Raw genomic sequence first — 24,954 nt, 5'->3', positions numbered from 1 at the left:
GAAAATCTGTCAGTCGTGATCGAATGGCGGAGCAGACTTGATGGTCCGAATGGCTTTATTTCTGCTCGTATAGAGTTGTTGCCTTATAACATTTCGATCCTGGGTGGTACGGTGGCTCAGTGGTTTGCACTGCTGTCTCACAGCATCACGGAACTGGGTTCGATTTCCTCTGGGTGTTCTAGATTTCTGTCACAGTTCAAAGTGTGCATGTTAGGTGAACTGGTCATGCTGAATTGCCGGTTTTTTTTCAGGGATGTTGATGTTAGGTGCAATAGTCAAGGGTCTATGTATAGTATTAGGGTAGAGAATGGGATTGGTTCACATACTCTTTGGAGGGTCAGTATAAACCTGTTGGGCCTGTTTTCACACTGTAGGGATTCTAAGAAAATGCAGGTTGCTGCAATGTTCCAATGAATCACAACCCAAGCTCGAGTAACACCTCACTTTACACTTTGGTACGTTACAGTCTGTAGGAGTTAATATTCAATTCCATAAATTCACAACCTGAAAGCGTTGTGGCTGTTCTCCATTTTCCGTACACTCTCCCTCCTGGGCTCTGTAAGTTCGTATCTTGTTTATGTTGCATTTACCAGAGAAAATCAATTTCTAATATTTACACATTAATTTACACACGTTATATATCTGTGTCGCTTTCACCAGAATTTCAAGCCCATTTGTCTTTCCCATTGGCCTCCAAACACGCTTTCCCACCTCTGCCAATATACAAAAACGCTCATTTCCAATCCTTTACACTTCTGAAGAGGATTTACACTGGACTTGAAGCATTGACATTGTTTCTCTGTCTCTGAAGATGTTGCCAGACCCACTGAGTTCTTCCAAAAATTGAAAAGTTGCAGAACACATTTTCAATATAGCAAAGATCATTGGATACAGGAAATCAGAAACAACAACAAAAATGTTTGGACTTACTGGGTGCTTTGAGGAGCGGTCACAGAACCCAAAAGATTAACTCTGCTTTTACTCCACAGATGCTGTCAGACTTGTCAGTGTCTTCAGCAATTTCTGTTTTTGAACAAGTTTCAAACATGTGCATCAAAGCTGCTCACACGCCCGGTCCAACAGGGGGCGCCATACACCGGGAAGGGAATGATAATGCAAGGTATACAAATTTATTTGTTCTGAAACTACATAAGGCTGTCAGCACCGACACTACAGAGCTCTTAATCATGGTCATGGAGAGAAACAGAGGGAAATACATTGGTTTAAACAGAAGATGGCATTACCAGAGGGGAAGAGATTCAGGTGAAAACGTCAAATGCTTTTGAGGAATGTGACAAATTGGAGGCATGGCATCATGAAAATACCCAAACAGGATGAGAATTTAAAAAAAGGAAGCGTTCCCACATCAGAAACCTGGATAGGGCACTGTGTACAGGGGAGAAGGGTGACCGGGTCCCCGTGCGAATTGAGGACAGGCAGCAGAATTGTATTGCAGATATTGCAGCTCAAACTGGGCATTCATGTAATGCTGCAAATCATTGCAGCTGTAGTAGCAGCAGCAGCAGAATTATATTCAACCACAATGTAATCTCTCAGTCTACCATTACCATAAAGCCGATCTCCGATTCAGTGATGAGTGTGGGTGAACATGCCACTGTCAGAACCGTGTCTACCGGAACCTGATGACAACCCATTCAAGCTACCGCACTTACTGCTTACATTAATAAACAGCAGAACTAACATCTGATGGAGAGGACACCATGATCCCAAGACTGTGACCATTTTTTTTAAAACCAGCTATGCATTATTGCTGACCTGTCTACCCTTAGTCTTATCTGGTAAAAAAAAAATCATTGTTCCTTTTGTTCGAGACGTTTCAAGAACTTCCCTCCTATTACCATTTTGTCTACCTCATTGAAATACATACCGTGCCTTCCCCTGTGAGGAAAGATGTAAAATATGGGTGTAAATTATCTGTCTGCTCCCTGTAGCCAATTCTTCAGTCACACCATCCAATTATCCTCAATATACTTTCCTACTTAATTTCACCTAAGGTTACACACTCATCTTGAACTTTTTATATATGCGCTGAAAAGCTCGTGCTGTTTGTTTTTGTATTTTGTGCCAATTAACTGCATCATGTCTTTTCTCCCCTTTTCCTCGGTTTCTAGATTGATACAGTCATATCGTGCACAAACAGACCCTTTGGTCCAGCTTGTCCATGCTGACCTGGTTTTCGAAACTAAGCTATTAATATCTGATTGCATTTTGTCCATATGCCTCCAAATCTTTCCCATTCATATGTTTGTCCTAATGAGTTTTAAATGCTATAGCTGTACTTGTATCTCCCACTCTTCCTCTGACAGCTCATTCCATTTACACTCATCACCATCTGTGTGAAAGCATTGAACCTTCGTCCATTTCAAATCTTCCCTCTTTCACCTTAAACCTATACCTTCGATGGTTGAACTCCCCATCCAGTGGAAACGACCTTGGCTGGTCACTCAATTCAAGCCTCTAATGATTTCATAAACTTCTACAATGCCATCCCTCAACCTCCTACACACTATCTGAGACTAACTTCACGAACAATCATTTAAAGATAACCAGTGCAAATTTGAGATAGTATTCAAATGACAGGTGAATAACACTCAGCCCAAGCTTCATACTGTGATTTGTTTTTCTCCATGTTACAGTACTAAGGCAGGAGGAAACGCTTACGACTACCAATAAGAGGTCAAACACCTGATTTGCTTCGTCCAAATGGGGTGATGATCTCTACGGCGAAAGCACATCTCTGTTCTGAACCATATAAGAAGGGGAATTCTTGTACCACACAGTCAGCGTTGACCTTTAGCAGAGTGAGATGAAAGCTGAGTATACGTTTTGGAATTTGGATCACAGTGTGAATTCGATGCAAAGGAGGATAGGTGTTTTCAGTAATGTTTACTCAAAGAAGGAAACTTTCCAGGATGAAATGTGAGTGGGAGGTGTAAAACAGCATGAATGGAGAGGCTGAGCCACACTGAGACCAGAGGCAAAGTGGCAGCACAAAACGCAGCTTGATGCTACAGCAGAGTAGGTAGACGTGATCAAAGAGTTTCAGGTGAAGTGGGTAGGGACCATCATGTGAGAGAATGCACACTGTAATTTGAGAGGAAGAACCTAGAATCAGGAAGGAGAGACGAGTAGGGAAGAGGATGGAGTAACAATGGCAGTGTTTTCTGCGGGGTAAATCAGGAAGCACAGCTGAAATTCATGCCTAACATCAGCGCATGGTCCCTGAAAAAAAAATTATAAATCTGGCCCTCCACTAATGCTCATCAATAGTATCCTTGAGAACTTTTGTCAACCATGGGTGGTTCACATCCTTATCGAGTTCTTCTTTTGAACAGAAGCAATAATTACTGAGCGGTTTGGGATATCTGCTTGAATATCTGCTCACGTACGCTCACTGGCCTTCATCTGGGTCTATTTTTACATTCCGCTTCAGACCAGATGTGAGGCAGAAATCCTCAATTTAGGTGCCTAGTTCTTTTCAATCATTCGGGGGAACTTCTGCATGTGGCTGAACACATGATCAGCGGAGGCTGACTTTATTCTCCAAGTTTCTGCATCTCTGTCATTTCTGTTTCATGATGCCACATTCCTGTGAGCTGCGTCTAACATGAGCTCATTTTCCTTCAAACCAGAAATCCCCTAATTCTGGTGATCAGAGCCTTCAGCTGTCACTGTCACATCGCCCACGGTATGATCCTCAATCCGTCCCCTCCATCCCAAAACAATGTTAGATTCCCTCCTTGACAACACTTCGTCTGCACTAGAATTCACATTCACATAATCATCTTATGCCATTTCCACCATCTCCAGCAGGACAGCACCATCAAAAACACCTTCCCTTGCCGCCCACTGTCAGTATTTCACTGGGGCCATTCCCTCTGTGTCACCCTCCATCACTCCGAACACTTCCCCACTCCCTCATGGCACCTTCCCATGCAATTGCAGAAGCTGCAACATTTATCCATTCACCTCTTCCCTCCACACTGTCCAAGGCCCGAAACATACCTTCTGGGTGAAACAGCATTTCACTTGTAAACTTTCAATCTTGTCTCCTATCATTGCTGCTCACAACGCAGTCTCTCTATATTGGCAAAACCACACAGAGATTGCGTTGAGGAAAACTCCCACTCTTTCTGTAGAAATAACCCTGACCTTCTTGTTGGTTTTCCCCTCTCATGCCAGCATTTCGGCACTAGGCTGCTGCAATGTTCCAAGGAAGTACAGCCCGAGCTCAAGTGACAACTCACTTTATACTTTTGTACATTACATTCTGTAGGAGTTAATGAACAATTTCATAACTTCGCAGTCTGACACAATTGTAACTGTTCTCCTGTTTCCATAAATTCTCCCTCCTTGCCTCCCTATGACCTTATGTGGTTGTATCTTCTTTACCTTTCACTCAATGGAGATAACCCCTTTTCTCCATTCTCAGCTTAATTTAAAGCTATTTCTCGTGATCTTCTAGTTCACCACTTCTAAAAGCATGTTTATCTTTTGCTACACGCACTTTTATCCGTCAACCCACTCCCCACATCTGTCAACGGATTATAAAACTCATTTTCCAATCCTTTTCAGTTCTGAAGAACTGTCATACTGGACTTGAAACGCTGGCTCTGTTTCTCTGTCTCTGCAGATAATGTCAGACCTGTTGAGTTTCTCGGGAAATGAATAGTCTCAGAAGAAAATTCAATTAAACAAATTACTATGGATACTGGAAATGAAAATGCAAAAATTGCTGGAGAAAATGGGAGCTTTGTAAAAGGATCACTGGCCCTGAATGATTAACTCTGCTTTCACTCCACAAGATGCTGCCAGATCTGCTGAGTTTCATCAGCAATTTCTGTTTTTGAATAAGTTCCATAGACGGTTGTTAAAGCTGCTCAAACGCCCTGTCGAACACGCCGTGCATTGGGAAGTGACCGATAATGAAAGGTGCACAAATTCTTTGATGTGAAACTTCTTAAGGCTGGCACCACTGACGCTGCAGAGCTCTTAATCAAGGTCAGGGAGAGAAACAGAGGAGAACACATTCACATCAAACACAGAAGATGGCATAGGGGGATTGAAAAGATTCAGATGCATATGTTATAGGGTTTGAGTAAAGTAATAAATTGGAGGCGTGACAGCAGAATTGTATTCAACTACAATCGGTAACATTTTTCCCAGGATAATCCCTCAGCCTACCATTACCATCAAGCTGATCTGTGGTTCAGCGACGAGTGTGGGTGAACATGATAGGGTCAGAACCATGTGTACCTAAACCTGATGACAATTCATTAAAGCTACGGCACTTGACTGGTTACATTCGAAACAGCAGGACTAACATCTAATTCAGAGGGCAAAGTGATCCCAAGACTAACGGACCAGATCGAAGATCTGCAGTGCTGCCACATCCAGACATAAATGTCGATGGACTATTAAACAACTCACAGGAGGAGAGGACTCCATAAATATCGCCACCCTAAATAACGGGATAACCCTGTAAATCAATGTAAAAGACATGGTTGTTTTATCTGCACTGTCCTCAGCCAGAAGTGTTGAGTTGATGATCCACCTCACCCTAGCCAGAATCACAGATGCCAATCTTTAATCAATCTTATTCGCTGTATGTGACGTGAAGAAACAGCTGAACACAGTAGATACGACAAAGGCAATGGGCGCTAACACTATTCCTGCAATAGGACTGAAGACTTGTGCTGCAGAACACGCCGTGTCCTTGTGGAAGCCGTTTCATTCAAGCTCCAACTCTGACATCTCCCTGGCAATGTGGAAAATTACTCAGCTATGTCCAATCCCATGACAAGGCAATAACTACAGTCTGACCATTTACAACGCCCTGAGTCCCGTCGCGAGAGTCACATTGGTGGGAGTTCCATTTGGCAGAGCTGTCAAGCAGCACAGAAATGACCAGCTCAGTGTGGTTTCAGATGGGTCCCCATGTGGAGATAGTGCTGTTGTGGAAATGACAGTGGATTACTAATCCACACCATGCTAATGCTCTGGAAGCTGGTGGAAGTTATGATTAATAAAATATCGAAATGTAAAGCCTGGAGTCATTAACAGTGACCCTGAAGCCAATGTCGATTGTAAACACCAGTTTCCTTCCTCAATGTACTTTCAGGAAGTGAATATTCTGTGCTTTCCTGATCTGGCCTAAACGTGACTCCAGACTTGCAGAGATGGGATACACTCTTCAATCGGGAAACACTATCCTGTTGACCCTGCAGAGACCTCCTTCCTAACATCTGAGAGCTGGTGGTAACATTTACAGAGCTTTCCAAAGACTGCACAGAAACTTCGGGAAAGTAGTAGGTCATTCAACACACTGAGTATCCTCTATTCTAGTTCATGTTGAAAATCTCCTCAATTCAGTATTCCCCACAGTATTCATTTCGTTTAATATGTTTAAACATCGCAACATATAAAATAGGAACTACTGTATTCGCTTTGGTCCTTCAATTTTGATCCTCCATTCAATATACAGGCAGTCATCCAATAAGGTGTGTTTATAAAATGCAATTTCTCTGCAACATAATTAGTGAATTGTGTCCCTTTCTTTATAAAGCGAGCTCCAGTTCACTGTTGTGGGAGACAGTCTCTGGCACCAGCTGAACAGCAAATCCCAGTCTCAGGATCCCTCTGTCTGCCAAATGCACCCTCAGTGTATTCAGCTAAAGCAGGAACGTAATCCGCTCTGCAAGCATTGACACTGAGCCTGAATTGGGATTTGTAGGAAGGAACTTTATTTCAAACAGGGAGGGGAATATCTTGGAGAGAACCGGAATTCCGCATCGGCATCACGTGGTCAGGCAGCTCGCACGCTTTCTGGTGAAGATCTTGTTGAAAGATGCAGGGCTGTAGTCAGTGACTGTAGTGTTAAAGTGTGATATTTACTCTACTAATTCATTACAATATATGGTTTAAAGATTTATGTAGCCTATGCTGTTGTTTGCAGGCACAGAGAGAATGTGCAAACTCCACACAAACAGTGACCCGAGACAGAAATTGAACCCAGATCTCTGGTGTTGGGAGGCAACAGTGCTAACCACTGAGCTATCCATGGTGGGCAACGCAACCTGCCTGCACAATTCAGCATTCAAAACGTAGCAAAACAGAAGGGAGATTCCATCAGTCCCCAAACTTGTCATTGAGCAATAGGATGAGGGCATTGAGATCTTGAGCGGCTTAGTCAGGAGCAGGCACAGGACATGCAAGCCATCGAAACTGTAGTGTCGGAATACCAGGAGGGCATTTGGCCAATCGTGTGTGTAAAACAGGAACAGAATGAGTCCAATCAGCCACTCATGCCACTTATATAGCAATTGGAGCCAATCGTTTACAGGCTCGTGCCTATTTCACAGGAATTGAAATGGGCTGTCGAGGTTATGGAAAGGGAGGAACTTAGAATAACCAACTTCACTCGGGAGTGGAAAGGTATGAGGTAAAAACATTGACTGCAGATGCTGGAAAGCGTTTCTGGATTAGTGGTGCCGGAAGAGCACAGCAGTTCAGGCAGCATCCAAGGAACAGCAAAATTTCACTGCTCCTTGGATGCTGCCTGAAATGCTGTGCTATTCCAATACCACTAATCCAGAATGGAAAAGTATGAGCAAACGATTGGGACTAAAGACAAATTGATCGAATCTTTTATTAAAGAATTAACAACAGGAGACTTTGAAAGTAAAACCACAATCCGTCAAAGTCGACATGATTTTATTAAGGATAAATCATGTTTGAATGATTTTTCTAATATTTTCTAATTAAAAAATGTGACAAAAAAAGTTGAATAAACGGGATCGGAAAGATGCATTATATCTGGACTTCAAGAAGGCAATGCATAACATGCTTGACAAAAGATTAATATGCAAGACAAATGCACATGGGGTTAGGACAATTTATTTGCTTGGAGAGAAAATTGGCTAATCAATAAAACCATGATATGGAGGTGCTAGCTTTGGACTGGGTTGAGTAAGGTCAATACTCACATGACACCAGGATATAGTCTGAGGGGTTTATTTGAAAACTCAAGCTTTCATTTTCCTACTCCTTCGTGGCACAGGGTGTCTCTTTTCCCATTCCCTAAGCGCAGCTCTTCTAATCATACCCCTTTCTTCCCCTGAAAATAGTATCCCATAATACTCATCAATTCACACCAAGTATACAAATTCGACCCCAGGAGTTGATCCAACTGTTTTGCCAATCCTACTGGATCTTCAATCAGACTTTTAATTTCTCTTTTAAAAAACCTAACTTCACTACTAGTCAGCGTTGCATTAACATATCAAATTTCGTCATTACCGACGGGTACTTCTCTAAGGGGATATATTTGTATCGATGCCCCGCTTAAGTCCCCCTCTTCCCTTCTTTTTACTGCTGATCTCCTTCTAATCGGACTCAAGGAAAGGTCTTCCCCTGGATCTTTTTCAGGTTCTTGTACCGGAGGGGGTGCTGTGGGAGAGGGAAATGATGGGCCATTATTATCATTGTTATATACGGGAGGGGGTAAACATGACAAAGGATCCCAGTGGGAATCCTTTGTTTCCTCATTGCCTTATTCCATTTCTGACTTTTTCAGAATTAGAATTTTCGGGCTCCCTGCCCAACAGGCGGAGTACTCAGATTCTTTATTGGAGGAGTTATGTTTCCTATTTACATATATATTTAATTCTTGACATAACCAATCCTCGTCTGACACATATTTAGGCCAAAATACATTTGGGGCTTTCATGCCTTCCTTAGTCCACTCAAAGCAACAAAATTTTATCATTTGTTTTTTGTCTTCTCTTCGCATCCGAGGATTGTATTGCCAATATCTTAGCATCTTTCCTAAAGGACTGTTCATTAGGATATAGTCTTCAGATATCTGTCTCATGTCTTGTTGTGCATTTAAATTGACATTTTTATTTCCAATTTTAATACTCTTCTGTTTCTTTATATAATTTTAATTAACCTCTCTGAGGTTCGGTGTTATCTTTTTCCACACCCGCTTCAGGGTCCGGATCTCTGTGTGGGGGGTTCCCTTCTTAACAACAGGTCTAAGGCTGGGTGATCGAATCAGTTAGACACCTTTCTTGTTAGATTAGTCTAGCCAATTAAAGATCTTTATTTTCTTTTTTTTTGAAAGTTGCCAATTCCCCTGTACTTCTCGTACTGAAATTGTTAGAAATGGGGTAAAGTGTTGTTTTTGCAGATATAGAGAAAGCATGCAGAAAAGGGGTACAGCAAGAGAACTATTAACCCTGCAGGTATTTAAAGACTTTTCAGTGTATAATTGTGGTGAATAGAATACTAACTTTGGTGTGTAATTACTATAACAAAAAGTTTTTTTTGTAAAATTGAGCTTTCAGCAAAAAGCTGGGATAACCAAAATGCTTGAGCTGTACAAAATGATACAAGGTAATGAAATGGCCGAGGATTGAATGTACCAGCAGAATTGGTACAAAATGTTAAATCAGATCTTGACAAATAAATGTGTGTGTCAGCATTTACAGAAAGGAAGTTTGCCAACTTGGGGACGGGGGAAGTAATAAGGGTGGAGCGCAGCTGGGCAGTGGTCTGGAAAAATAAGAGAGATTGGGTAATTAGGAGTCTGGAGAGATGACCTCACTCAGCTCAAAGGGTATAACCGTACACTAACCTAAGCTCTAATTTGATTATTTGCTTATGCAAGTGAAGCCCTTACTTGCAAGTTCATAATAAATTGTCTTGTTTCCAGTTTTGGAGGTCTCGTCTAAATTTCATTGAATTTTGTTTGTAACAGATTTTGGGGCTCATCCGGGATCCAAAACACGACCGCTTGACACTCTTGTGACGATGGGCGAGGTGCACCTCCACCGTCATCCCAAGAGTGTCGAGCGGTCGGAGTTTTGGATCTCGGACAAGGCCCCCAATTTGTTAGAAACAGAAATCACTTATAAATCAGTTGGAGACAAAGCCATGGAAGCAAGAACAATTTATTACGAACTTGCAAGTAAAGGTGTCAATTGCATAAGCAAATGAGCAATTTAGAACTTAGGTTAGTGTACAGTTATACCCTTTGAGCTGAGTGAGGTCATCTTTCCAGACCCCTACTTACCCAATCTCTCTTACTGTGTCATACCACTGCCCAGCTGTGCCCCACCGTTATTACCTCCCCCTTCCCCAGGTTGGCAACCTTCCTTTCTGTAAATGCTGACATATACATTTATTTTGTCAAGATCTAATTTAACATTTTGTATCAATTTTGCTGGTGCATTCCATCCTAGGACATTTCATTAACTTGTATCATTGTGTAAAGCTCAAGCATTTTGGTTATCCCAGCTTTTTGTTGAAAGCATCATTTTACAAAAAGAATTTTTTGTTATAGTAATTACACACCAAAGTTAGTATTCTACTAACCACAATTATACACTGAAAAGTCGCTAACTGCCTACAGAGTTAATAGTTCTCTTGCTGTACCCCTTTTCTGCATGCTTTTACTATATCTTCAAAAACAACACTATAACTCATTTCTAACAGCTCCCCCATTTTTTTTTACTATTTGTTGTTTTTGCAATCTTATTTTCTGCCCTCTTTTCACCCTATTGTGCCGATGTTCACAATCTAGTCATTTCTGTCCTTTTAGTTTGTACCATGATTGGTTGTTGTCCTTCCAAAGACATTACCAGCTTATTCATTATCCATTTTAACATATTAAACTCTATCAACAAACCTACAATTATTACTAGCACATAAACCAGCTTATTCATTATCCATTTTAACATATTAAACTCTATCAACAAACCTACAATTATTACTAGCACATAAATGCCTAAATTCACTAACCATTTTCCCATCCGGTCAATCTCCAGTTACCCCATCCCCATCCCGTCCTTCTTCTTTTCGGAGTTCATATTGTTTATCTTTTTCTTTACTATTTCTTCCACTCTGGAATAAGTGTCTGGGATGCAGCATTCCTTACCAATCAGAGCACCGGTTCCCCCATTTTCGGCCAAAAGATAGTCTCAAGCCATTCGATTCTGTAAAGCTGCCAGCCTTCCCTTTTTACATACACGATCTGTGCGTCACGTAGCAGTTCTTCTATTGGTTTTTCACTCCATCCCTCTAATTTCTCTAGTTTCTTTTGAATGTCTGGCCATGATTTGGTTAAACATTGGACCTTTAAGAGTCCCTGTGCAACCTGATTATCGGGATCCATTCCCGAATACTTCCTTGTGGCCTATTTGAGCCTTTGAAGAAATGCAGAAGGGGTTTCATCCTTCTCTTGCCATACTTCAAAGGCCTTAACAAAGTTTTGTGATCTTGGTGTCGCCTCTTTAATTCCTAATATTACCATTTCTCGGAGATCTCGCATTGACTCCGTATCTTCTCTGTTATTATTTTCCCAATTGAGGATCAACATTTGAGAATTTATGTTAAACTTTTCATTTCCTTTTTAAAGACCCGAACTTCACTGCCAGTTAAGGGAGCATTTATATATCCGATTGTACCTTCCCCAATCGGAACCTCACGTAAGGGACAGAATTTTACATTTTCCATTATCTCTGCCCTCCCTTTACGTGTGGTGGCTCGAGTGATTGTGAGCCCCCTAGGTTCTGCATCTTTTAGTTCAGAGTCCATTCCCCTTTCTATGTCTGGACTCGGTTCTACTTCGGGAGCTGTAGGCTCTTTCTGGGGAGTAGTATACGATAGCGGCAAACACATTAAGGGATCCCATTGTGGCTTCACTTTTTCATTCTTTTCTTTTGTTCTTTCCATGAGTCCTCCGTATTCATGCAACATAATTTTACTCCTGCGCTCCCTATCCAACAAGCCGCATAATCGGACTCTTCTTGATTGTAGGTTCTTTTCGATTGACATATATATTAAAATCTTGATACAGCCAATCCACATTGGACCCATACTTGGCCAAAAAAAACAGACGCCTTAATACTTTCTCTAGTCCAAACGAAACAACAATATTTTATCATTGTAGTCTTATCTTTCTCCCGCGTGCTGGAGTGGTGTTCCAAATTACCCAACATTCTCCCCAAAGACTATCGGGCGAAATATATTCCACTTTAACATTATTTACAGATCATCGTTACACAGGCAATTCCCCGTGCGTCCCATTGTTGTTAATTTAATTAATCTTAATGAGGTCCTGTGTCACCTTCTTCCACACCCCCTTCAGTGTCCTGACTAGACACCGTACTCGTCTGATTAATTTGACCAATTATATGCTTTTTGAGACTTCAACTGTTAACATTCAATCATCAACAAACAAATGTGCATTCAAACCAGATCACAAAGGGTTAAAATTTCTACTAGCTGTACAGCTCTTCTCTCTCTCTCTCTCTCTCTCTCTCTCTCTCTCTCTCTCACGCACACACACACACACACACACACACACACACACACACACACACACACACACACACACACACACACAGACACTTTGAGCTTCCTACAACAAGTCTTCTAACTTTTGACTATTTTTCTAGACGTCTGGCCATAAGTTAGTTACGAAGTGCACTCTCAGTAGCCCTTCGCCGACTAGCCCATCTGACACGGGCTGTTGTCCATTAACATATGCTTTAATTCAGATTTTGCCAATTCCCCATACTTTTCATACGTTCCCGACCATTTAAGGTTATCCTGACCACCAAGGTAATACTTAAAGGTGAATTTTCTTACCTTGGTCTGTGTACAGAGTTACCTGGTCGCAGCTGGCTCCTAACCTGTGCGGCAATATCTGCAGCTCTTTTGGTCACTGCAAAACCCCACAGCTCTTATTGTCACTGCAAAACCCCTCCTTGTTTCCAGGGCTGCCCGTCCGGATCCTACTCACCCAAACCGCAGGTGGCAAACAAGTGTGTAGGAGATCGCCGACATCGGCGAGGTGCACCTCCCCACCTCATCCCAAGAGTGTTGAGTGGTCGGAGTTTTGTATCCCGGTCGAGGCCCCCAAATTGTTAGAAACAAAACTCACTTATAAATCAGCCGGAGACAAAGCCATGGAAACAAGGTAAATTTATTAAGAACTTGCAAGTCCGGGTATCCAGCTAGCCTGGCAAAAAGTGCAAAGATATCAGTTATGCAATCATTTTTATACAGTTTGTGTGTTGCAGGCTCACATCCCCTTTCCCGATTCGTACCCTATCATAATCATTTATTTCATTTCATTCCCTTATTTGGCCTTTACTTGAGACTAACCTGAAGATAATTACTTCACTTGTTTTTCTCTTTCCTTATCTATGTACCAGGCTGTCCGTGTCCTTGGATGTCTGCTTTCCTTGTTCTGCTACTATAAGCTTTATTGTGAAAATACCCTTACTTCTTCTTTTGTGGTCAGCTACAATACTCCATAGTTATTTCCTAGCTTAAAACTATTTTCTTTAAAACTACTTATTTAAAAGACCCCCTTTATTCATTAAAGTGTCAGCCTTAAGTATACTACATGTTACAAGAATTCCATGACCGTTTGTATAATGTCTCACACCTCACCTATCTACAGAAATTATACTCCACTCGCACTTACAACAATTACATTTCTATATCGCCTGCAGAAAACTACGTTTCTTATTTATAACATACATCATTGCTTTTGGTCAGACAGTTGGATACTCTGACAATGGCATTGTATAAGCATTGTATAACATTGCAATTCATTGTATAAGCTTCTTTCCATCTAAGTCGATGAGTTGGGGGAAATGTCACAACCTCCTGGCTAAAACACAGATAGACAGCCAAGGTATATTGGCCAAGTAAATCTCCCAAATCACAAAACCCACACACCAGGCACAGTGCAAACACAGCAGCCAAGCGGTCATGTCATCAGCATAATGTAAAAGGCAACAGTTCTCCTGGGCAGAGATATACCGAAGAACGTCTCCACAAAACAAAGGAGGGCCGACAAAGGAAGGCACCGGGTCCTGCTACACAAAGAAACTAACAGCAACAATCCATCCAAATGGTTGGAAGTGCTTCAAACTATTAACCGATTCTCCTAATTGGCCAGAACTACAGAACTTTCTGGAAAAGCATCCAGAAATGAACAAAATGAACAAAGACTGATGTCTTCAATCTTCTGGAGGCCATCTGAGACCAGCATGACAAGAGACAGACAGAAAGAAAGCAGGTTTGCAAACCCAAAGACAGAACCAGAGAGAGAGAGGGAGGGGGAGGGGTGGGGGTGGGGTGGTGGGGAAAGAGGGAGAGATAGAAAGTCAGGCGGAAGTAAACCCCAGAAGCATGGGAGAGAGTGAATGTGGAAAACTATTGATAGAGAGAGAGAGAGAGAGAGCTGTAACTAACTGGAATAATGAGAGTCACCCCTTCAGTCTCCCCATGCTTTAACTCCTCTTTGTCTCAGTCTGACAACCCTTCTTCCCTCTCTCTGTCCTTCGCTCTCTGCCTGTCTCTCTGTCTCCCTCTCTCTCTCTCAGACTCTGCCTTTTTTCTCACTGTCTCCCTCTCCCTGTCTCTTTCTGCCCAACATTCTTTCATCCCCCATCTCCATCCTAACTCTCTCCATCTCTCCCTCTTTTTCTCACCTCCCTTTCTCTTTTATTTCCCTATTTCAGACCTGAAAGTGCTCACCCAATTTTCAACACACTCAAAATATTTTGCCGCACATTTTCACACTCCTCTCAAATTTATCCCCTTCCCCAAATATCTTCCCTCCCAAGTAACTGCCTCACTAACTGTGCCCCCTCGAATATTTTGCTGCCCCACCCCATCGTTGCTGTGAGCCCCACTCCGTGTGGCAGAGGGAATTGAGTGGAAAAGTGTGGAGCTGGAAAAGCACAGCAGGCCCGGCCTGAACCATCGACTCTCCTGCCTAACCTGGTGAGCTTCCCCATCTCCACACTTTGTAACACTGACTCTCCAACATCTGCAGTCCTCACTTTCTCATACAGGTAAATGGGTCTGGGTTGACTGACTGGCCTGTGAGTGTTTTAATATACAGCAAGATCCCATTCCCAGAATTACAGAAGGTTTGCATCACAAATAGAGTCCTTTCTGCCCATTATCGCCCCTTCCACATTAAATGATCCTGGTCCTATTCAGGGACGTCAGGAATTGGCCGCTGAATGGCCTCATTGACTCTCCTTTCTGTGGACGCCTGTTCTCCACGCTGTCTCAGACTTTGCATCATATGCGATCCCTCCCTCCATCTCTCTCTGACAACAACCCATCCTTTCTCACCAACCCCAAATCCCCAAACACTCCCCCTGTCTCTGACTGTCCCAATCCCCCCTTGTCTCCCACTCTCCTCCTTTCCCATGCAGGCTCACAGCCCCTGGGCTGGAGAACATGGTGCAGAGACTAACTCGCCTTTTGACTGATTGCTGTAATGCACAACTAGATCCCACTTTGCAACTTTCCCCAGTCACACACACTGTCCTTCTCCCTCCATATGTGTCCTTCTCTCTCTCCCTGTCTCTCTCACTCCGTCCTTCCCTCACTCTCTCCGTCTCCCTGTCTCTCACTGCCCATCTCTCTCTCCTCACTTTCTCCACCCCCATTCTCTCCATGTCTCCCGCTCTCTCTTTTTGTCACCCTCCCCTTCTCTTTTCCTCGACTTCAGACTCAATGAGAAAAGTACTTTAAGTCCCTTACACTCACCTTGTCCCCACCGTCTGTGTAAAACCCAGCAGAGACCAGGAAAAGTTGGATCACCCTGCATTAACTGTATAGCATCCAGCGGCACAGAGGCAAACTCTTCCCAATGTCACTTCCCCAGTTACTGGGACAGGAGTCTAGGGAGAAAGATAGAGAGAAACTACAGGAGAGAAAGAGAGAGGAATAGACAGACAGTGAGAGGGAGGGAGAATACACGAGAAAGACAGGCAGACGGGGGGGGTGGGGGGAAGTAAAGTGAGAAGAACTGAAAGAGAGCAAGAGAGAGGGGGGGAGAGAAAAAGAGAGTAAAATCCGAGGAAGATAAATGCAATGTCAGACAGATACAAGGAGAAAAAGGGGAGGCAAAGACAGGGACAGAAGGTCAGACAGACAGCAAGAGAGAAATCCCAGGGAGAGACATAGGACAGAGAGAGAGAGAGAGAGAGAGAGAGAGAGAGAGAGAGAGAGAGAGAGAGAGAGAGAGAGAGAGAGAGAAGAGTTGCAACAGCAGAGAGATAGAGCTGAAAGAGTGGGGGATGGGGGGAGCTGCTGCGATGCAGTGAGAATGTTGTACAGACAAGAATAACAAGATCCCACAGAGCTGAGAGAAAGATGCAGAGAGAGATGAGCAAGGAGTTGGTTTTGTGGAAGATTGATTAGATTAGTAGTTAACTGAGTTTCATTGTTTTTCTTTCTTCTTTAGTATCATTCCTTTGAATTTTGATGATTATATATTTAAGATCTATTTTTATATTAATGTTTGTGCTTGAAAGTTCTGTTTATTTTTGTAAATCTGTCAAAAGATTAAATTTCTAATAAAAATATCTTTAAAAAAAAAAGGATTCCTGAAAAACATGGTGCGGTGACAAAGGGGCAGAGTGTTGTAGGAAGGGAATCTACAGGGAAATGTCAATAGGGCAGAAATTTGAAATATGTTGAGAGATAGGAATTGAAGGAATGACGTGGGACAGTGAACTGGGAACACAGAAATGGACATGAAAGCAGTCATGGGAGTGGGAAGCAGTGAAATCGTTGGGATCAGACTGTGCAGCTGCCCCCTCTCGAGCATTTTGCACCTTTGTCTCTCCTCAGTGTAGACAACGCCCCCTTGTGGTAAAGTTGCCATGGACAACCTGAATCCCACAGTTCGTGTGTGTCAGTGTGTGTGTGTATATATATGTTCATTCTCTCTGATGATTCCTCATGGCAGAATAATTTGTTTTCTCTGTCTTTGTATTGTACTGGTTTCAGCTCCCAAATCAAATGCTAAATCATCCATGATCGTATTGAATAGCAGAGCAGGCTGGAGGGGCTGAATGTCCTCCTCGTGTTCTTATTTCGGATGGTGTTATATTCTTAATGCTATCTCACAGCTCTTGGTCCCCACACTGGAGATTATAACTATACAAGGGCCTGATCTGTAGAGTGCTGCACTCTTCCGTGAGTCACCGAGGGAACCAATCTGGATTGGAGTTGCAGCCTCTGAGTGAGAAGTGAAATCTCCAGGTTCTCAATGTAAGGTGGAGCAGGCCAGTTCCGGCGAAGCAAACAGCTGGCCAGATATGCTCTGTCCTCCAGCTCCATTTCAGAAGGCCACGCGGGAGGGGCTTGTTTCCTTCATCAGCTTCCTGTGCTCTCCCTTCTGGGTTAAAGTGGTGCCGAATGGCCTTGTTCCTGGCTCCTATTGAGGTGCAGGCTGGCTCTGATTGGATTATACAGGGTATGCCCCTGGAGTGAAGTAAGTTATCTCAGTTGGTTAAACAGTCGGTTTGCAATGCAGAGTAAAACCAACAGCATGGGTTCACTTCCCACACCAGCTGGGGTTACCCTGAAAGACTCTCCTTGCCAACATCTCCCCTCAGCTGGGGCCATGCTGACCCTCTGATCCAGACACCGCTTTCTAATGAGGAGATGCCCCATGCTCTGGTAAGTCTACGGTGACATTACGTTGGGTTGCAGCTGAAGCACTGTGTGCAGGATTGGTCACTGTACTGCGAGAGGGATGTTAACGTGTGAGGAACAGTTCAGAGAAGGTTTACTGGATGAATTCCCACTGGAATGAACAATACTCTCTTTACCCCAGTTCAGCCACCGTTACAGATTTTGTGTCTTTGGAGACACAAGGACAAATTCACCTGAAACAGGAGCTGGGCACACCATAAGACTGGCTAGTTCACACCACACTCCCTCAAACACACACACATACACACTCCCTCAAACACATGCACACAAACACACACTCTCTCTTTCAAACACATGCTCACTCACTCAAACACACACATATTCCTCTCTCTCTCACACACACACAAACACACACTCAGACAGACACATACACAAACACATAATCCCTCTCTCACACATGCAGACATACAGAGATACAGACACATGCACTCTCTCTCTCATGCACACGGACAGACACTCACTCTCTGTCTCTCTCTCTCTCAGAGAAACACACACAAACCACAATTACTGTACAAATGTGGAGGAAGGTATGATGGAGAGATTATTTCTCATGGGATTGTACCCTGATCTCGAATGATGACTGCTCTAGGCAGACAGACAGCAACTGCAAATGACTTGTTGGATCTTCCCGTGCACCACTTCTTGCATCGATGGCGTTGTTCTGTTTGGGTGCCTGTTTTTATGAAGCATCTCCAAGCAACAAGTGACCATAGATTGACAACAGTTTTCCTCCAATCCATTTTGAAGACACATGGTGATGTTATCTTTCACTGATTGTTTAAAAAGATCTGAACCTTCTAAAAAGAGCCTCCAACCCAAATTACAAAATCAGCTTTCCGTGCGGACCCTGAGGAAATGATCAGGGAGGTGTATCTGTACCTTTCGAAATTCTGCACCTTGTACCGTCAGATAGTGCTCCCTCATACCTCGGAAAGCACCACTCTATTGTGTTTAACCCCAGCGTCCCTCAGACAATACCTCCTTAAAACATTCACACCCTCAACACCTCAGAATACAGCCTAGCCCACCCTTCACACAACGTTCATCTACAAACCCCTTCAGACTGTAAGGACTCGCATCCAGTGCAGTCCAAGATTGGAGCCCTGGTCCTCAGACATTATTGGGTCTCAGGATTAATCATAGAATTCCTACAGTGTAAAATCAAGCCATTCAGTCCATCAGGTCCACACCAACCATCTGAAAACCATCCCATCTACACTCCCACTCTCTATTCTATCCCAGTAATTCTGCATTTCCCATGGCCACCCCACCTAAGCTGCACATCTTTGGATAGTTGGTAGAAACCGGAGCACCCAGAAGAAACGCACAGTTACAGGGAGAATTTGTAAACTCCACAAAGACAGTCGTCGGAGCTCGGATCAAAGTTGCGTCCTTGGTGCTGTGAGGAAGCAGTGGTAACCACTGAGGCACCGCGCTGTCCTCTCTCCCTGGGTGTCATGTCATCTAACCTTTTACTAAGCAGTCTCCCATGTGAAAACTTCTCATCCATCTTTTCGGTCAACGCTTCAAAAACTCAATGAAGTTAGACAAACGATTTCCACAAGCCTTGCTGACCATGCCTAATCAATTCTTGCTTTTCCAAATGCATGTAACTTGTCTCTCAGAATGCCCTCCAACAGCTTACCCACCACTGCCATCAGGCTCACAGCTCCATAGTTCAATGGTTATTCCTTCTAGCCTTACTTCAATAATGGCACATCATTAATCACCCTCCAGTCTTCAGGCACCTCACCCATTTCCACTGATCAGTCCATCTGACAAGGCCATCTCCATCCTTCTGTAACCTAAGGCTATCTTCCTCAGTATTTATCACCACACCAATCTTCAGATCGTTCATGAACCCAATGATTAACCCTCCACCTTTCAAATCTAAAACTTGTCTCTCAGCCACATCAGCAAGACCCCCAACAGTAACTTCTGTGAGACATGAACAGACAGAGATTGCCAACTGGATCATCACTGTCTGTTTCCTGCCACTCAGCATTATCTGCTAAATTCCTTGGATCTTACGTTTTTACGTTCACCATCAATTTCCAGCATGGGTCCTGGTAAATGCCTTACTGGCCTCCAAGACAACAGGAAATTATTGACCTTATTTGCACACCTGGGCCTGGTCACCTCCTAAAAAAATGCAATCCCGTTGGTCAGACCTGAGCTCCCCTTTATAGAACCATTCTGACTGTTCTTCATAAACTCCAGTCTCTTTAAATGCTGATTAATTCTATTTCCCAAAATTGCTTCCATCAGATGTCCCACCCACGATATTAGCCTGACTGGCCTATAGTTGCCTAGTATATCACATGCTCCTTCTTGAATAACAGTACCACATGGTCAGTCCGACGACACCTCTCCTGTGGTCGGAGGGGATTTGAAAATGTTTGCAAGTGTACTTGCTACTTCCTCCATCACTCGTTCGGTAAACTGAGATACATTTCTACCGTCTTTGGACATTTATCGGGTTTTAAGAAGGCCACACCACTCAGAACCATCTCTCTCTCTCTCTCTCTCTCTCTGTCTCTCTCGATATGCTGATTCATTTAATTGTATCACAGAGCATCTCCACGATTTCATATCAATCCTGTCCCAATGAGCACCGACATAATGCATCCATTCACTGTAGCCTCTGAGTCCATGCACAACTTGTCACTGTGTTCCACAACCTACTCTTTCTGTCATTATCAGTTTACCCGTAATGTCACTGTAAAGTCCTTTCAGATCTTCATTTCCTCTCTTGGCACTCCTCTCTCCCAGGCAAATAGCCTGTGATGCAAGTTGGAGAAGTGTGGGATGTCAGTCTGGGCGTGGATTAACTTGGGAAGATCAGAAATAATGAACACACGACCGTGCTGAGTGTGGTTTAGTGGGATTCATTCGGAATGAGTACATGGAAGCCGAGGAATAAACCTCAGCCCTGCGGCATGAAAATATCCCTTTGAGCTGGCAGGTCAGACACGCAAAACAAAAGCTCTAACCCTGGGAAAAGAGGGTGGAATCTCTTCAGGTTCAATAACCAATTGAAGACTGTTTGAACACAGTCTCTGGAATCTGGACGTGGGAATTGCTGAGCAGGGGTTGTACGAATGAGAGGCAAAAATGTACTGAACAATTTCACATATTCCTCTTAGACTACTAGACATGGGAGCAGAAGTTAGGCCATCTGATAGTGTGGCATTCAATCAGTACTGACTCTTTTACAATGCAGGTTTCCCCCAGACTGTTGCACTGACAGTGCACTGCTCCCTCAGTTATGACCTTCTAACAGTGTGCCACTCTATCAGAACTGACTTCCAACAATGCAGCATTCCCTCAGTAATGACCCTCTGACAGTGCAGCACAGCCCCCATATTGAACCTCTGACATTGCGGCAATCCCTCATTACAGACCCCTTAACAGAGCAGCACTCCCTCAGTACTGACCCTCTGAGAGTGCCGCACTCCCTCAGTACTGACCGTCTGACAGTGCAGCACACCCTCACTACTCACCATCTGACAGTGTAGCACTCCCTAAGTACTGACCCTCTGACAGCGCAATGATCCTTCAGTGCAGACCCGACAGTGCAGCACTCCCGTAGTACTGACCCTCTGACAGTGCAGCACTCTCTCATTACTGACCCTCTGACAGTGCAGCTCTCCCTCAGTACTGACCCTCTGACAGTGCAGCACTCCCTCAGTACTGACCTCTGATGATGCAGCACTCTCTCAGTACTGACCCTCTGACAGTGCAGCACTCCCTCAGTACTGACCTCTGATGATGCAGCTCTCCCTCAGTATTGACCCTCTGACAGTGCAGCACTCCCTCAGTACTGACCTCTGATGATGCAGCTCTCTCTCAGTATTGACCCTCTGACAGTGCAGCACTCCCTCAGTACTGGCACTCTGACAGTGCAGCGCACCCCCCACACTGACCCTCTGACAGTGCAGCGCAACCCCATACTGACCCACTGAAAGTGCAGCACTCCCTCAGCATTGACCCTCTGACAGTGCAGCACTCCACAGTACTAACCCTCTGACAGTGCAGCACACCCGCATGCTTACCCTCTGACAGTGCAGCACTCCCTCAGTACTGATCCTCGGACAGTGCAGCACACCCTCAGTACTGATCCTCTAACAGTGCAGCACACCCTCCATACTGATCCTCTGACAGTGCTGCATTCCATCAGCATTGACCCTCTGACAGTGCAGCACTCCCTCAGCACTGACCCTCTGACAGTGCAGCACGCCCCCCATAATCACCCACTGAGAGTGCAGCACACCCTTAGTACTGACCCTCTGACAGCGAAGTGATCCCACAGTGCTGACTCTCTGACATTGCAGCACTCCCACAGTACTGACCCTCTGACAGTGCAGCACTCCCTCAGTACTGACCCTCTGACAGCGCAGTGATCCCACAGTTCTCACTCTCTGACATTGCAGCACTCCCGCAGTACTGATCCTTTGACATTACAGCACTCCCTCAGAAATGATGCTCTGACACAACGTCATTTTCTCAGTACTGACCCTCTTACAGTGCAGCACACACTCAGCACTGATCCTCTGACATTCTAGTGCTCCCTCAGTGCTCTTTTCACATTGTAGATCTCCCTCAGTGTTGACTCTCTCACAGTGTAGTACTCCCTCAGTAATGACACTCTGACAATGCAGCACTCCCTCATTACAGACCCACTTACAGTGCAGTGCTCCCTTAGTACTGATCGATGATAATGCAGCATTCCCTCAATACTGACCCTCAGACAGCACAATGGCACCTTAATGCTGACCCTCTGACAGTGCAGCACTCCCACAGTACTGAAAATCTGACAGTGTGGCACTCCCTCAGTACTGATTGTTCGTCACTGCAGCACTCCCTCGGAAATGATGCTTCCACACAACAGCATTTTCTCAGTTCTGACTGCCTGACAATGCAGCACTCCCTCAGTAATGACCCTCTGATAGTGCACTGCTCCCTCAGTGCTCTCTGACAGTGTAGCACTCCCTCAGTACTGACCCACTGACAGTGCAGCTCATGCTCAGTCCTGATCCTCTGACAATATGCTGCTCACTCAATACACATGCCCTGTCAGGGCAGCACTCCCTTGGTACTGACATTCTGACCGTGCTGCACTGCCTCGATCCTGCATCGCTGATAGTCCAACAATGCCTTTGTCCTGACCATTTAGCAATGTACTGACTGTCCGTCACATAGCTTGGTGCTCCCTCAGTACTGAACCCCTCACAGCGCATTGATCCCTCGGTACTGACCTCTGATGATGCAGCACTCCCTCAGTACTGACCTTCTGACAGTGCAGCACTCCCTCATTACAGACTCTATGACAGTGCAGAGATCCCTCAGTGCTCTCCCAGTGTAGCACTCCCTCAGTACTGACTCTTTCACAGTGTAGCACTCAGTCTGGACTGAACCTCTGACATTGTGGTGCTCCGTCCATACTGACACTCTGATAATGCATCATTTCCTCACTACTGTCTGTCCGACAATGCGGTGATCCATCAGGACTGACTATCTGGCAATTTAGCAATCCCTCAGTACTGTCCCTCTGACAGTGCAGCCCTCCCTCAGTACTGAGCCTCTGACAGTGCAGCACACCCTCCATACTGACAATCTGACAGCGCAGCACTCCCTCAGTATTGACCTTCTAATAGTGCAGCACTCCCTCAGTACTGACCCTCTGACAGTGCAGCATACCCCCATACTGACCGTCTGACAGTGCAGCACTCCCTCAGTACTGACCCTCTGACAGTGCAGCGCTCCCTCAGTACTGACCCTCTGATAGTGCGGCACTCCCTCAGTACTGAGTCTTTGACAGTGCAGCACTCCCGACGTAATGACTCTCTGACAGTGCGGCGCTTCCTCAGTGCTGACCCTCTGACAGTGCAGACCTCCCTCAGTACTGAGCCTCTGACAGTGCAGCACACCCTCCATACTGACACTCTGTCAGTGCAGCACTCCCTCAGTATTGACCTTCTAATAGTGCAACACTCCCTCAGTACTGACCCTCTGACAGTGCAGCATACCCCCATACTGACCGTCTGACAGTGCAGCACTCCCTCAGTACTGACATTCTGACAGTGCAGCGCTCCCTCAGTATTGACCCTCTGATAGTGCGGCACTTCCTCAGTACTGAGTATTTGACAGTGCAGCACTCCCGATGTAATGACTCTCTGACAGTGCGGCGCTTCCTCAGTGCTGACCCTCTGACAGTGCAGCACTCCCTCAGTACTGACCCTCCGACAGCGCACTTCTTCCTCAGTGCTCCCTCACAGTGTAGCATTCCGTCAGTGCTGAATGGCTCTTAGTGTACCACTCCCTCCATACTGACACTCTGATAGTGCAGCACTCCCTTAGTACTGATACTCTAACAGTGCAGCACACCCTCCATACTGACCCTCTCACAGTGAAGCAATCCCGACGTAATGACTCTCTGACAGTGCGGCGCTGCCTCAGTGCTGACTCTTTGTCAGTGTACCACTCCCTCAGTATTGACCCTCTGATAGTGCAGCACTCCCTCAGTACTGACCCTCTGACAGTGCAGCACACCCTCAGTACTGACCCTGCGACAGTGCACTGCTCCCTCAGTGCTCTCTCACAGTATAGCACTCCCTCAGTGCTGACTCTCTCACAGTGTAACACTCCTTCAGTTCTGACACTCTGATAGTGCAGCACTCCCTCATTACAGACCCACTTACAGTGCAATGCTCCCTTAGTACTGACCTCTGATACTGCAGCACTCCCTCAATACTGACCCTCAGACAGCACAGTGACCCCTCAATGCTGACCCTCTGACAGTTCAGCACTCTCTCAGTGCTTTCCCAGCGTAGCACTCCCTCAGTACTGACTCTTTCACAGTGTAGCACTCAGTCTGGACTGAACCTCTGACATTGTGGTGCTCCGTCCTTACTGACACTCTGGTAATGCAGCATTCCGTGACTACTGTCTGTCCGACAGTGTGGTGATCCATCAAGACTGACTATCTGACAGTTCTGCAATCCCTCAGTACTGAGCCTCTGACAGTGCAGCACACCCTCCATACTGACCTTCTGACAGCGCAGCACTCCCTCAGTATTGACCTTCTGATAGTGCAGCACTCCTTCAGTACTGACCCTCTGACAGTGCAGCACTCCCCCATACTGACCCTCTGACAGTGCAGCACTCCCTCAGTACTGACCCTCTGACAGCACAGTGACCCCTCAATGCTGACGCTCTGACAGTGCAGCACTCCCATATTACTGAACCTCTGACAGTGTGACACTCCCTCAGTACTGATCCTTTGACACTGCAGCACTCCCTCGGAAATCATGCTTCCACACAACAGCATTTTCTCAGTTCTGACTGCTTGACAGTGCAGCACTCCCTCAGTACTGACCCTCTGAT

General features: G+C 44.9%; 1 gene segment (V, D, J or C); it reads left to right on the top strand.

Moving 5' to 3' along the window:
• Window positions 1-1,046: 1,046 nt before the first annotated feature.
• LOC132824820 (Ig heavy chain C region, membrane-bound form-like) overlaps window positions 1,047-24,954 on the top strand; it is an 89,839-nt gene continuing 65,931 nt past the window's right edge. Inside the window, 3 exon segments of the C gene segment in view lie at window positions 1,047-1,120; window positions 3,654-3,709; window positions 9,782-9,991. Of these exon segments, the coding sequence occupies window positions 1,047-1,120; window positions 3,654-3,709; window positions 9,782-9,991 (340 nt within the window).

This window comes from Hemiscyllium ocellatum, chromosome 19 (genome assembly GCF_020745735.1).
Source record: "Hemiscyllium ocellatum isolate sHemOce1 chromosome 19, sHemOce1.pat.X.cur, whole genome shotgun sequence".
Lineage (NCBI taxonomy): Eukaryota > Metazoa > Chordata > Chondrichthyes > Orectolobiformes > Hemiscylliidae > Hemiscyllium > Hemiscyllium ocellatum.
This window is presented reverse-complemented; position numbering and strand designations above follow the sequence as displayed.